Source organism: Notolabrus celidotus, chromosome 4 (genome assembly GCF_009762535.1).
Source record: "Notolabrus celidotus isolate fNotCel1 chromosome 4, fNotCel1.pri, whole genome shotgun sequence".
Taxonomy (NCBI): domain Eukaryota; kingdom Metazoa; phylum Chordata; class Actinopteri; order Labriformes; family Labridae; genus Notolabrus; species Notolabrus celidotus.
Genome location: NC_048275.1, coordinates 7057519 through 7073560, shown reverse-complemented (window position 1 = coordinate 7073560; position 16042 = coordinate 7057519). Strand labels below are relative to the sequence as shown.

At 40.3% G+C, this 16042-nt stretch overlaps 1 protein-coding gene across 1 annotated transcript in view; it reads right to left on the bottom strand.

Annotated features, from left to right (window-relative positions):
• Window positions 1-16042, bottom strand: part of LOC117811937 (neurexin-1a-like) — a 404484-nt gene that overhangs the window by 204739 nt on the left and 183703 nt on the right. The window contains exons 10-11 of the mRNA XM_034682434.1: window positions 10236-10439; window positions 6157-6183 (exon numbers count right to left, since the gene is read on the bottom strand). Of these exons, the coding sequence (XP_034538325.1) occupies window positions 6157-6183; window positions 10236-10439 (231 nt within the window). The remainder of the gene's footprint in view (window positions 1-6156; window positions 6184-10235; window positions 10440-16042) is intronic.

Sequence of the window (16042 nt, the reverse complement as noted above, 5' to 3'; positions counted from 1 at the left end):
ACATTGTTTTGTTAATAAGCCTGACTTACATTTTTAATGAATGCTGGGTTGTTTTTCTTATACTCAAAGACATGATATGACTTGTTTGCCCTTGTTTAATCTTCATTAAGGTCAATATGGTTATCAAAGTTGTGTCGAATGTCATGTGACGTCATGTGGCAACATCAAGAGAGACTAGCAGGTGGAAGCAGCACTGGCATGATCTGGACTGTCTTTTATTTCCTTCCTGTCGGTCATACAGGTGAACACGCTCACTGTGGATCATTTCAAGTTATTTAATAAATCTTCAACTTTATTTTATTGTCATTTTATAATTAAAATGTAACATTGTCATCTTAGTTTTCACAGTGTACCACAGTGTCTGTCTCAACTCACCACTGCACTTTATCATATTATTTTAGCCTGTACATATTAGTCAAGCTATTTGTTGTTTCTTTGTATTTATAGCTAAGGTTATTGTTATTATATTTTCATTTTATTTTTTATTGTAGTTCTTATTCTTATTCCTATTCTTATGCCTTGTACAAAGAGAGCACAGTTTACCAAAGTCAAATTCCTTGTGTGTTCAAGCATACTTGGCGAATAAAGCTGATTCTGATTCTGATTCTGATTCTGATTCTGTCCATCCTTAGTGAAGATTAAATGTTACATGGACGTTAGGACTCTTATATGACCATCAGTCGCAGTGGTGTCTCCCCCTGCTGGCCATTTGAAGAAGTGCAGGTTTAAGGACCTTTAACTTTGGCTTCACTTTTGAAACAGGAGGCTGCGTCCCCTTTTTATTTACAGTCTGTTTGTTTTAAATCTAAATAAAAGAAGAAGCAGGAAGTAGATTAAATCCACATGTAACTGTGTTTGTGAGTACACTGTCAATGTTTGGTACTCATTAAAAATAATGTCATTTATGATAAGTCCTTGGCAGTATATACTGTAAGTACATATCTCACCCACTGTATCCTCCCCCTCCTCCTCATTCATCATGTCTATCATGCACAGAGGGGTAATATCCATGTAAAGAATTCCCTGCAGCTTCTTCACACTAAATAAATCCAAATGAAAGACTGATATGTGGAGAAGATCAATTATGAAGGAAAAGCTACCTTGGGATGTTGCCCAAGAAGGTCATGAGAGATTGATCACATGAAGTTGCCCTCACCGCAGAATCTTAGTTACACTGTAAATGTGATTATCCAGCAGTTTGAGTTAATGATAGAGGAACAGAAGCAGACAAAGAGAAAAAGCCAATCCGTCAAAAGTTATTTTTAGTTCATATTTTTTAGTCTGTTGTCACTCAGAGCCCGTTAACAGTGTTTAAGTCGAAGTGGCAGTGTTTTCTTCAGACAGCTCCGGGCAGCCCCAGGGAGCCGAGGTCCCTAATTGACAGTGATGTGTTCTTTGAGTCGGTGCTGAAATTCTTCATCCACCACACTGACCGAAGCTGCAGCGCCTGACAAGGCACATTAATTAACACGGGGAGAAAAGAGGGGGACAAAAATACCATGCAGCAAAATAACAACCTAGAAGAAAATAAATTAAACACTATCTCCTTATGAGTGGAAACGCTCTGACACAGTTCTCTCCAAGAACTTCAATTAAACATTTCCTCATGACATAATTAGGTCTGGATCCATGAAAGGAAGATGCTGTTTCTTGCTTTTTTTTTTCTATTTACTTATACATTAGCTTTCCCCTTTAGAATAATAAATGTAGATTGAATAAACATATTTTCTTTTTGAATTGTAGAAATTATCAGTGGAACACATCTACAGTCTTTTAATCTATAAAACATCAGTTAGTTCTGCAAATCTGACAACATGGCTCAGTGTTAATGAGGACTTTTATTTGTATACGAATGAAGGGCCTTCAACTACCAAATGTTCAAACAGATTTATGACTAATGGAAGAAAAAGGAAAACACCAGGATAAAATAAGTTAAGTGCAAACAGACCATCTGCATTTGGTAATTTTCTTCTAACAGTCTTTTCTATTCTCCAGCTTTTAAACACTTTTATACACGCTGTTTGATGCTACCAAAAAGAAACCAAAGTGCTTCTAAAACATGATGCATTCTGTGAAATTTAGAGTCTTTTATCTTCAACCAGAATTTAATCTGACTCTCCTTATCCTGCACCAATCTCTGGACCCATTGTCTACCATCCTCCACTAACGAGAGAGGCGATATGCCTCTGGGAACACATGCCAACTTTTCAGTGATCCCGTCGTCGCCAGGCTTCCAGTCAAGACTTAATTTCCCGTGCTGTGTTTACATCTGCAACGTAAACACTGTCATTTATTGATCCATTGCATCCCTGGGGTTGTGTCTGTTTATCCGTTTCAAGTACCAGTAGGCCTCAGTTTAACAGTAGACACACAGACGCTTCTCTCTGGTTTACTTCAGCGCTATGAATCCAGAAAAGAATCAATTTTCTTTGATTTACGCAAAATGCATTGGTTGTAAGTTTGCCAATAAAACAACCTCATGATATAGATTTGAGATATTAAAGTACACAGCTTTTCAATATGTTTGTTGAGGGGAAGTCAGATAGATCGTCTCTGATGCATTCAAGGTAGTCAGGAAATTCAACCGCTGATGGCCTGATGCAACATTTTGTCTCAAGTGGAAATATTTGATCTAGAATTATTTAGCTGCTTGCATGAAGACATCTGTTTATAAAGATGATGAATAGATTGTTGTTAGATTACTGTTGATAGGAGCTGGGCTGTCATTGCAGCAGAGAACATTCTGCTTTTTTCCTACATACACCACAGTCTGCTGAAACGTGATTGGTCAATACTCCTCACCCTACAAAGTCACTACAAATAAGAACACTTCCTTAACTGAGGGTCTTGAGTTAATGGAGATTATTCGTGCACGCATTTTGGCCAGAGCTCTGATTTCTTTTTTTAAATGTGGGGTGTTTTGTTGGGATGTGGGGAACAGTGAGATCATTTTTTGCATATGATCTTGAATTTAAAGTAGGGCTGGGCAAGGATTCCGTTCACTTTGTAAGAAAGGATTATTCGAATAATCGTGGAATAGATGCCAACGATTATCGAATAGTATTTTGGCTTGAAATGCCCATCCCTGTTCATGGGTGGTTGAAGAAATAAGGCAAATGCAGTCTCTTTGCTTGCGCTATGTTGCCTTAAAAGTTTCAAATCATGCTATCATCTTTTATATATATTTTTTGTACTGTCTACTTGCTACTGTGACACTTGAATTTTCTTGGGACGAGAAAAGGACTTTCTTATCTGATCTTATCTTCATCCATGTTTTGCTAAAGTGAAACAGATTAAATGAGGAAGAACTCACAAAAGTAGATAAATCTCAAATCTGTATTTTTTTTAAATAAATACAACGTGAAGGGAATATCCCTGACCACTTCAAGTCTTACTTCAAATTAAATTCACAGGTCCACTCTTACTTCTTACTCAACTCGTCACACTTCATTTCTTCATCCTCCTAAATGTTTTACTTGTAGAAGTCAATTCTCAATACGTTTCAGGGGCAGCAAATTCTGGAATATTTATTCTAATAAACTGTTTATCTTTAAAATGTTATAAAAAGATGCTTGAAAAAACTTTTAACTACTGTGACTTAATTATACACATCATGCTCAACCACATACTCATAGAGTAGGTGTCTATACACGTCATATTTTGTACTTTTGAATTCTGTTGATGTAATAACTGTATTTATATTAACTGTTAATTTTGTATATTATTTTGTTATTTTATTTTTAGTATCAACTATTGTCTTTATTCCTTAATCCAGGATAACAGAATGTTTTTCCTTGCAGCATATGCTAAAAGGTTAAACAGTCGTTTGAGATGTCTATGAAGGAGAAGACACCGACGAAGAAAAACTGGCACAAAATGATCATGCAGTGCATGCCCATGGAATTTCTTACAGGTATGCTGACACTTTTTACAAGGTATGGGATCTGTACCTACAGTATATTGATCCCAACCTAGCTAACACACTACCTGTGGGTTTCCTTAACAGAAGTGACACTGTCAACCAGGACACATAGAATCAATGAACTGCACCTTACACCCTGAATATAGCCGTAATGGGAGTCATGTCTGCAAATGTGAAGGAGGGGTGCCTAACTGACTGACTTACCTTTTCATCTTCTTGGTCCACCTTTAACATTTGTTAGATGTATAACCTGTTTTGTTTTGTGTATCTTATATTTTCTAGTAGTGTGTCCTTTTGTAAAATGTCTGAGCTGCCCTGTTTATATTTTTGTTTGTTTGTATGTATGTTTTTTGTTTGTTTGTTTTTTGATTTGAAAACCCCCCAATAAAAATATAACTGAAAAAAAACAACTATTGTCTTTATGTGTCAATTTAGTATTTTTTAAAATCATTTTTGATATTAGAACACTATTTGGGTGGAGGCTTCAAATAAGCTCTGAGTTTTCTGCCTCTTCCTGCACTTTATATTATTTATCTTTGCTATTTTGTTGTATGCATTTTCTTTTAATTGTGCAAATAAGTAAACAAACAAACAAATAAATAAATTAAGAAGTAATGTGTGGAAGAATTTGTAATAACACAATGTACAAAACATAAAGCTGTTAGCTAAGTATGAGATACAACCGCCTCAGATTAACGTCAGCTTATTATTCATTTAACACAGTTAAGGCAACAAAATGTGCTCCCGTTTTGCATGTTTGATATTTTAGCATGATTAAAGAAAATTCCACATCCCTGCATCTGAAATGAGATGTAAATATTGTTTCAAAACTAAGTCACATTCCTTCAAAAAGTTTGAGTTAATCGGTGAAATGTGTGGCAAACATGGACGCACACGTTTGCACATACAGTGCCTTCACACTGTCCTCATAAACCAAGAGTGACCTTTTAAAGCATCAGAGGGGGGAATTACAGCTTAGAGCTTTTTATTTGCATACACAAACAAGGGATGCAAGCCAAGATGCATGAAAAATGCTATTTAGCATTTAGAAAGGTGTTAAGAAGGGCTGGCTCACACAGGCATGTCTAGAGGTCACATCATGTGGTTGTGTGCGGAGGCGTTATGTTGTGTAAGTCTGCGCTTCTCGTCAAGGCAGTGACCTTCAAATACTTTAACACTTCACACACACACATACACATCCAACACGCGTGTTTCCAGAGAGAGCAGTTTGTCCTTCTTTACAGTGTGTGACACTGGCACTCTATTACAGAGCTTAAAGCGTCTCATTTCTGTTGGTGTTTACTGATACAGAGAGTGTGCCTGTCACTTCAGAATCATTAAACAGGAAGAGAGCTCACGTATTATGACTCCTAAGAAGTAATTATTAATTCATCACGGTTCCTGAATAATAAATGTCAGGGATATTTACCTCCCAAAATATTGCAATGTAACCTCTTTGTTGAAACAAACACACACACACACAAACACTCGCAAATCCACCGTGAATCCCACAGCAAGATCTATTCTCCCTCCCTCCCTCTTTATCCCTTTCTTTCTGCTCTGTGAGGCAGGTTAATGAGAATAATAAAATCACACTCTGTATTTCCTCTGCGCCTTGAATGGCCTCATCAATTTACAACTGGCGTGAGATACTGAAGTAGAAAGGAAACAAAAAAGAAGTGAGGTTCGAGGAGGAGGAGGAGGAGGAGGAGGAGGAGGAGGAGGAGGAGGAGGAGGAGGAGGAGGAGGAGGAGGGGGGAAGTTAAGGAAATCATGCATGTCTAAAATACCTGCACTTCCAAAGCATGCGTTTTATATCAGCCCGAGTTCATGAGTGAAATGGTTCGTTAATTAGGAACAACTCAGTGTGTAGAATCACAGCTGACTGCCATATTTGGGTCCGTCATTAATTCAAGCCTCCCTCCGTCTCCGGCCTGCTGCTCATTATTCTCCTGGACAACATCATGCAGCTCTAATGTGCCCTCAGCTTTCGACCTAAAATGTTCTCTCTCTAAGTCAATGCAAGGTGCAAGTCAGACACGTTTCAGAGAAGAATCCCCTTTAGGATACTCTCATGTCAGGGTCATAATTAGTCTGCAGAAAAGAAGTTATAAACATGGTAACATAAAAAACACTTCTAGAGACTAAAACAAGAATGTCCAGAAACAGAAAAGAAGCAAAAAGAGGAGGAAGAAGAAGAAGAAAAAGAAGAAGAAAGGTGAACAGTAACTTACTGGTGGTACAGTTAATCCTGATACAATCTAGATGGGGAAGAATAGATGAGAGATAAATTCATCTTTCAACGTTACAGCTGCAGACATCATTAAAGCATACAGTCCACCCCTCTGGGGACGCACACACGGACACTGTCCGTCCTCTGATGCTCTCACCCATGGCCCCGGGGCTGCAGCGAGCTGGTAAAAGCACTGCAGTGTAGCTGTGCCAGAGGAGCAAAGCATGGTTTACTGAAATACACGTTTCAGCCATGTAGAACAGAAAATAACAAGAGCTGAGGTTTGGTTATATAACATTGTTTGTTTTGCTTAGTCTTTTTTGTGTAGCTTAACTCATTCCTTTAAGTCTTGTAAGAAGATGGAAGATTTGTTAAATAGCAGTATATGATCTTATATATAGTACGTAATGAGAGCATCAGATTTCGGTCAGGGTCAGACAGGGCCAGCTGGAAGCTTTTCCTACATTCTTCATCTCTGTTTCCCTCTAGCTTTCTTTCTATCTATCTATCTATCTATCTATCTATCTATCTATCCATCTATCTATCTATCTATCTATCTATCTATCTATCTATCTATCTATCTATCTATCTATCTATCTATCTATCTATCTATCTATCTATCTATCTATCTATCTATCTATCTATCTATCTATCTGCTGAACATCAACCTTTCTTCCTTGTTCCTTTCTTGTACCTTTGCATGTTTTCAGATCCACTAAGAAAGGTTACAAGCTTGACTTTACAGACACTGTTTTAGAGTTATTCTGCTGCTGTAAGAACGACTAATAGTGCTGAAACATAACTACAACTGAGTGTTACCTTTAAGTGGAACTTCGCTTTATAAGATACAACTTGTACCTTTACTGTGCTATATTGATCTTATGATGCAGGTAGGAGTTATTTTTAGATGTCTTTTTTCTTTGAAAAAAAAAAAAAAAAAGATGAGGTCATATTCTCTGATTTACTGAGACAGAAAATATTTTACAAAATAACAATGTGTCCATTTGGTTTGACTCGTCCCACATCAACCAGAAATAGATGTAAAGCTTATATCTTGATTATAAAATAATAATCCATTAATTCATGTTCATCAAAATTCAACTAGATATATGATTAAAAGATCAAAATAAGTCTTTGGACCTTTAATACTTCACCTATTTTTTTACTGACTTTACTTTTGTACTCTTCCTTTAAAATGTAGAAAGCAAAATGTGAACTTGTATTGCTACAAAAGTAAAGCATCTAAATAATTGATCATGTAAAGTAAGAAGAGTCAAGCTCCTTTTGGACTAGGTGTGATATTTAAGATTTCAGTCAGGAGGACCGCTCTTGTCAAAGATAGTTAATTATTTGCATGCATTAAGTTATATTTGGAGCTATGGCTCTGTTCTGGGAGCTCCCTGCCGTTCCACACTGCCTCAAAAGAAGGTGCTGTGGAGGTGGGCTGCAAAGCGGTCTGCAGGGGAAGCAGCAAGAGTAGGCAGTAGGCACCCATTTTGTTATCTGCCAATCGGATGTGTAGGTGTAATCAGCTGAGCTGTCAGCTGATACGGTTGATGTACTGTGGTCCGAGCGTAACTTCATGGTTCGCTCAGTTTGGACAGGTAAATATATTTGTTACAGCTAGATCTGTCTGGATTAGCACATTAGTGGGAAGCAGTTAAAGATCAAAATCAACCCTGTTTTATTTTGCATGCTATTTTTTGTCTTTCAGCACATCATGGTTAAGCTGCAGAGGTGTCTCCTGCTGCTGTAACGGAAAATAAAAACATTAATGTGGTGTTAAATGGACGTTTATTGTGGTTCTTAATGAGACTTCAAGGGTTTGCAATAGCAGGTTTAGGATTGTGGTGTTGCTATATCAACTTAAAGTCAAATTTCTGCAGCCTAGTTAAAGAAACACTTCTATCTTTATTTATTTTCTGGTAACACATTATAACTCTGCTGATCCTTATTGCTTTCAATACGATACACTTATCTTGTAGACACAACGTAGTCTACCTCTACTTCTGTATCTATATCTACCTCTCTTCTTCCTGAAGCTCAGCTAACATCATGCTCTCTCAAAGGTGACCCCGATTTTATCTCCCTCCCCTCCTTCCCTCCACGGCCCTGCCCGTCATGTGTCGTCAACCACAGCAGAAAAGTGGTCGCAAACAGCCAGAGACCAACACCAGCCTCACCCTTACAGGGAATGCTCTGCTTTAATGGAGGAGGGTCAGCCTCAAAATCTCTTTAATGTGTGGGAGATAATTCAGAAGAAGATAAAAAACACAGAGGAGCATCTTTTTGTCGTCATAATGATCAGACCTCGTCGGCCCTGTCAGTGTGTGGCGCTGTTGTCTTCTGTGGTGGCACAGATGCTTCCTTGTGGTTGGAACAGACTGTCTACTTTGTATGCATCGCTAAACGGCCCCGCTTAGGGAGCCCATTTCTGTTTAGCCAGTGGAAAGGAGGAATAGATGGCTATCATTTGTGCGGCATTGCTCTGTCTGGGAGATATCAAACTTTTCACAGGCATCATTGGATCCTTTCCTGAGCAAATAAGCACACATACACAAATCCATGGAGTCTTTCATTTTGTCCTCAATTTGCTTTTTGCTGTGGGCGCAGGTGGGGGGAATAACTTTTCCACTCGAATTTAAGACACAATCGCAGATTCATGTGCAATCATGCAACTCTTCCTTCAATCATTCTAGTGCATGGGAGTGGGGATGATTAAAAAACGTGTGCAGGTCGCCACAACCTGAAAGAAAGGTGCATCATGTTTAGGGGTGGGAATTGATACGATTTTATCACTGTCAATGGCACTGTCGATTCTGCTTATCAATCCAATTCCTTATCAATTTGATTTTTTTGAGGGGAAAAACGTAGTTCTACACTGTCTTCCGCACCAAAAGGAACCATTTAAAGTTTTCCAAAATTATGTCTGAACAAGACTGAACATGAACATATTCAACTTGAACATTCTGAACAATAGGTTGACCTCATTCTCGGTCGCATGAGTCCAGACATGGCCCCTGGAGCCTGGAGGAAAAGACTTTGAATTTGGAGAGGAAAAACACTTTTCCTCCAGGGGTCATTGCGGAGGTATTTTACCTGCTCTCGGTGCCTCACTTTCGGCCGCGTGAGTCAGGACGTGGCCCCTGGAGCCTGGATGAAAAGCCTTTGAATTTGGAGAGGAAAAACGCTTTTCCTCCAGGGGTCATCGCGGAGGTATTTTACCGACTTTCGGCTCCTCATTTCGGCCGTGTGAGTCCAGACGTGGCCCCTGGAGCCTGGAGGAAAAAACTTTGAATTTGGAGAGGAAAAACGCTTTTTTTCTACGGGGGTCATCGCAGAGGTATTTTACCCGCTCTAGGTGCCTCATTTTCGGCCACATGAGTCCGGACGTGACCTTTACATGAGATGACAGCGTTGCACTGATTGCACACGGCATTGTTCTCATCTCTTTCACTAAAATGGAGCCGCAACTAAGACCGCTTCTTCCTCTCCATGTTTCCTCTTTGTTGAAGGAGTTCTGCGTTGCAGAGTGTGTGACGTAATGCAACGTACCGCAACGTGACATGACGCTGGCTGGGAAATGAATCGTTAAGAAGAATCTATAACATTTGAGTAGTCAAATTTCAATGGAATTGGAACCAGTTCTAAGTTGGCTCCAGTTTTCGATTCCCACCCCTAATCATGTTACTGTGGTCAACCACTAGCTGAGTGGAACAAGCTCATCTTCAGAGGCCTTATGAGTGTCCTTGTGTGAGTGCAACCTAGCCAGAGTTCAAATCAAGCAGGGCCAGGTAGAGTGTAGCAGCATGTGTAATGTAAGGGCGGTTTCCTTTAGACAAACACACGTACAGATGTTGAAGAAATGGGCAGCGAGCATTCCCTTCCGGGCAACAGCAGCTGTGTGCTCAACTGGCAGTGAGCGCAGAGCCGCAGACTCTTTCCATTGAAAGTCTTTACTCTTTCTATTCCAAATATGCTGTCTGTGTGAGTGTAAGTGTGTGTGTGTGTGTGTGTGTGTGTGTGTGTGTGTGTGTGTGTGTCTCTGCCGCTGCAGTCAGTGTATGTTCGAGGCGTTACCTAAGTTGACAGTCAGGCGTACGCGTCCGCTCTCCAGCTCGAGACGCAGGGTGTCAGCAGATTCCCGAGATGTGGTGGCTATTAGGATACCATAGGCTCTCTGGGAGCGGAAGCGCATGGACACATCCTCGGCTTCTGTGTGCATCACCACTGGCAGCTGGACCTTCATAAACTTGCTGCCGTCGTAGCTGAGGACAGTCGCCTCTGCAGAGAGAATGAGGAGGAGAAATAAGATGAGTGCTGGGTAAAATAGAGTGAAGCAGATTTATGGTAAAGCAATGGCCGGGGCTGCCAGTTCAGTTTTGAATGATGTCCTATTTATAAGTGGAGTTTGGTGTAGTGACTTTCAATCTTGATGAAAGAGATACATAGCTGGAGAGATATTAAAAAGGCATTTGGAAGTGAAGTGTGAAGGTTTATTATGTGTCTATAAGAAAAATGCACTCAGGTGACTGCAGATGATTAACTTCGTTTTGAGAGAGCCTTGCTGCCTGACTTGTTATCTGCTCCATTCACAGAAAAATGCTCACAAGGCAGCCGCAGCAGGCAGAGTCAAATTAAGCAATCATAACACTTTGAACACGTAGTTAAAGAAACAGCTTTTTGCACCTTTTTCAAGACAATGAGGGCATGGTGCATTGATTGACACCTTGCCCACCAAATGTACCAATCAGCAGTGTGACTGTAGGTGACAGTAGGTGTGTGTAGAGGTTTAGTGGACAGTTTAAATGGCCACAGAATCTTTTGCTTTCTTTATCACAGTCAGCATTCAAAATATGCCTGCAATCCCAAACATATCTCCAAACTTAACCTCCTGCTGCCAGAGAAGTAGGCAACTGGTGTGAACACTAAAAATCCAAGGGAGCCTGTAATCCTCTGAAGCTGCTGACAGTCACTCTTGGATGTAAGATTGTAACTGTTCATATCGTTGGTTTGCAGAGACAGTTTTGTCATTTTTCTTATAAATAACCTAGATAAGCAATGCAACATTCAAAGCCAATATCAGGAACTCTAAAGATACTGAAATTAAAGTGTTTTGAATTTGAATTTACTTTTACATGTACATCAGAACCAAGCGGCAACCTCCGGTCTAAAAATATGAGTCCAATGCGGGAGTGCTAAAAACTGCAGTCATCCAGGATCCACTTGAGGCTGGCTCCAGGAACTGGAAACCACATACACACCAATTCAAAAAAGACGATCTTTACAGCAGAAATAAACATGTTTACAGCCTGGTACAAAAAACAAGTGTAGTCTGGATAGCTCATTTCTTGATCGGCACACACTGATCGAAGATATTGAGATTATGAGTCTTCCAATGAGAGGCACAGCTGACTTGATTGACAGGCGGGAACACTGTAGCTGTTGGCGAGAAGGCTCAAAGCCCGCCTCTTTACGTCACAATCGCTCGACAGCAGCAATATGGCTGCCGTCGCCGATTGGCCTCCAAACAGCGCTTTAGAAACAGATGGGTGACGTCACGGATACTACGTCCATATTTTATACAGTCTATGGTCAGAACATGCAAATCATACAAATCTCAATCAGAAGGCTTCTATAGGTGTTGGTTTCCAGTGGCCTTAATTCAAGAAGTTGACAAACTCTGGGACAGCTATATTCTTCATCAGTCTGCTTATAAGTTTGTTACAGCTTAGCCAGAAAATGCTGCTGCATCTCCCTGACACTCAGAGGCCCTGTGACTCCTGATGATTCCGACATTCAGGCGATGAGCATTGCAAAAAAAAGGAAAAAAGAAAGGGAAAAACAAAATCAATGCGTCAATTCAGAACCCACTAAGTGACTCCTAAGCAGCTTGTTCACAGATCTGTCATCCATGAGCAATGTGTACAAACTTGCCACAAGTCTGGCATCACATTACAGTGTGTACTACGGCTGACAGCCACCTAGAACTCCCTCCAAGTCGACTACTGTCTTCTCTGTGCCAGATTACATGCAGGTGGTGGCCTCCATCAGTAAAAAACAGAGTGTGAGGGCAGGTGCATGCTATGATGGAAGAAAAGAGACACCACCATGCATCCTGAGAAACTGATCAAATCCTACTGGAAAGGGTGTGAAGGAGACTCCAGCCTTGCATTCCACAGTTTCTTTACCTGTGATATAATACAGACAAACTACAAAAGGACAAACTGATATTGACTGAGGGTGTAAAAAATAAACAGTGACAGAATGGTAATAGTCTGTGGGCCTTGAATATTGAGCTTCTGCTCAGGGTGACTGCATTTACTCAGAGCATTAGGCAGTCGTCTGGAGAAATGCAGGGGAGATTGTTTAACGCCGGCAGGAGGTTGTAACAGCATTTCCGGTAGTGTAACTAAACCATAACCCAATAAGAAAGCCATTACTGCGGCTGCAGCACGGAGACAGATACGAGCCAAGTCAGAGGGACCGGGAGAGGGAGTGTGGTGGGGGGCGTTAGGGTACCAATGTACACACACCACCTCATCGCCACTTCCTCGTCACACACAGCCAATGTCACATCCATCCCCTGGGATGACTCCGTCACATTCCTCACCCAAATCCAATTTCTCCACGCCCTCCTGGGGTACGCTGCAGATGACAGGGGTGTGTGACAAACGAGTTCTCACTGCTAAACTGTCTGCTTCCTGCTTAGGCAGCCAAAGCAAAGAGCTGCATTTAGGAACTGATCGCAGATGCTATGAAAAAGAGCAACTGTTTAAATTATCCTGATTCTGGAAACATGTTTATTAGCAACAGTAGCATCCAGAGAGAGAGTCGTTAGTCATTTATTCAGTAACCAGGTTCAGTGCTGTGAAACACAAACAGTTCAGAGCGTGGTCAGGTTAATGTTTCCGCTGGGATGGTGGGACATGAAATCATTGCTGTTAAAGACTGAGTGACAGATTTAAGTGCAGCACTGTATAGGATTCCTGCTCTTGCATGAACCTCACCCTTTTAACATGCCTCAGTGTAAAACAGAATCTGTTACAGTCGTGAAACTGTGCCAGAGGTAACAAGGAAATGAAACATGAGATGAAATATAACAAATCCACTGATGCTGACATTTTGAAGGCCACAGTGTGTCGACTCTGATTTGTTAAACGGTTTTAAGATTTACCTTGAAATAGTAAAAATGCAAACATAATATCAAAGTTTACAAATTCAGTAGACTCCCAGAGAAATCTGATTAAAAGTAATCACTCAGGACTAAGAGAGAAATTAGTTCAAAAACAGCTTTCCACTGTTTCTCCAGACTGTGTGGGCAGGTCACAGTGGATTTTGAGTGACATCTGCCAGCCTCCGCAAACAACGCTGACGCTTCAGACTGTAACAGTATGTTTGGGTTGTCTGACTCAGAATCAGAGGAGGAGGAAAAATCCTTCTGTCTTCAGATATTAATTTCTGCTGTCATTGAAAGGTGATTAAGAATAATGCTGATATCTATTTTATAGTCCAAAATGAGCTATTTGCTCTCAAGGCAAGGCAGCTTTATTTGTATAGCGCATTTCATACAGGAATACTTCACTTTAGGAACTTTGACTTGTTTTTGGTGATGACACTCACTGAATTAAAGGCAAGGCAAGGCAGCTTTATTTATATAGCACATTTCATACACAAGGGCAACTCAATGTGCTTTACATTAAAACATTAAAAGCATTGGAAACATTCAGACAAGCATAAAAGAGCACATTTACATTGACAAATATAATAAAACATAGAAAAGAAAAGGAAAATTAGAAATATGTTGAAAGTAAATTTAAAATGTGCATTTAAAGTGAGTTAAAATAAGCTAAAATTGGAAGGCAGTGGCAAATAAAAAAAAGTCTTAATCTTTGATTTAAAAGAGGTGAGAGTTGGAGCAGACCTACAGCTTTCAGGCAGTTTGTTCCAGATTTGATTTCACCATGTTTCAGTACGAATGCTACGCTACTCGCCGGTATCGTTCATCCTTGGTTTTCATAATCAATGCACCTTTAATAAATAGCATGGAGTATACTGGCGGCTATTACTGTAACCTCAGACTGAAACCTGTGGTGTTATACTCGGCTTCATCAGCACAGCTTGGATTCTGTTAAAGCTTTGAGAGGCATTTCTATAATCACAGCGTGCTGATATTTAGCACAACATTACAACTTAGGGTGTGTTGTTGCTCTCATCCAACAGTCCTACAGGCGATGTTAGGTAGGTGATGGTGTTAAAGAGGTAACAGAAATAGTGTTTTTTTTTTTGCTTTACTAACACAGGGGTTCCAAAAGTGTGGATCGAGACCCCCTGGGGGGCCGTGAGATGTCTTCAATAATGTTTTTTTTTTAAGTTGTCTAAAAATAGTACATTTTACCCATTATAGTAAAGAATATTGACACAAATAGTAGCTAACCTTGAAACAAAACCTTGAAAATGGAAAATGTAATGAGTTTTCTGCCTTTCTTTTTGCCAGATGACTCCTAAGTTTAGTGTTAGTGAACAGTGAATTATCAAAAGCATCAGTAGCAGGAGGTTAATTCATAAAGGCACAGGAAACACAGCCACATGATCATATAGGTAGGCTAGTTCTCTGCAGACCAGCTAAATGAAGCCACATTAAATCACTTTGAGGGACAGTGGGGGTCACGAGTCTTTGACACCTATATTTTGGGGGTTGCTGGTTGAAAAGTTTGGGGTTGAAAGTTGCCATGTTTGTCATATGAGCATCCATCTGTTTCAATGTGTACCAAGAATCCATTGTGTGATTCAGAGGTAACACCTAGATCAGGTACAATCAGATCATGTTCTACTGGCTGGCTGTAGTGCAGGTCATTCAGCCGGCCTTCATGTTCACAGATGTAGCAGATGGGTCAAACTATAAAACTAAAATACATGTCCGATTATCCTTTATCATGTTTCCAGTCACTATAGTTAAGATTTGATTAGTTATTTGATGATGAAAAAGGATATTGATTGATTGATGTTGATGAATGCAGGTACCAGCAGTGCTCTTAATCAGAGTAGAGGAGGAACGGTAAAACATAACACTAACACAAAGTCAGTGAACTTTCCATATCTATGAGTCTCTGCTTCAAACAAGCACATAAATCAGATCTACTGTGGACTGCATAGACCTGAGGGACCTCTGCTGCTTTATCAATACGTTTAATGCATGTTTTGGTTAGTGGTAGAGGTGTGATGTCAGTCCCTTGGCTCCACCAGCCAGATTGCTTCTGTGCATGCCTCGGCTCCAGCAGCTCAACATGTCAGCACACATCGAGGCGGTAATTTGGCTTCACACCTCACAGTGTCACAATGGGAGTAGCATGGAGGTATGTGCAATATATAGTCAATGATTGGCATGCATGGGGCGTCTCGTCCAATAAGATTGCTCGGATGAAACTAACTGTTGTGTAGAATTCCATTAAAAATAGTGTAATAATTTAGTGCCCTCTGTGCAACTTCTGTCTGACTGGGTGGCACAGCTGATTAGCACGACTCAGGCTGGGCTGTACCATTTCATGCCGATACAGGGGGGAAGTTTTTTAAATGACCTTATTCTGAATAAAATATGAATTATGATTTTTTTTTTTTTAATTCTTATTATTTTCGGGGCCCCTGTCAGTCATGGGCCCTTAGAATCATCCTAACTTTTCCCCCCTGTACTGCGCCACTGACAGCGCGCCATGAGGGTCAAACTAGCCCGACAGTCTGCAGAAATGGGCGAAAGTATGAAAGCAAAACCTCACATGCAATTCAACATTTTCCATCAGCCACTGGCAAGTGTGTGTTTGTGTTTTACACGCCAAACTAATTTCTTACCCGCCATTGGTGCTTGGCGGGTGTTAATTGTACGCCCTGCA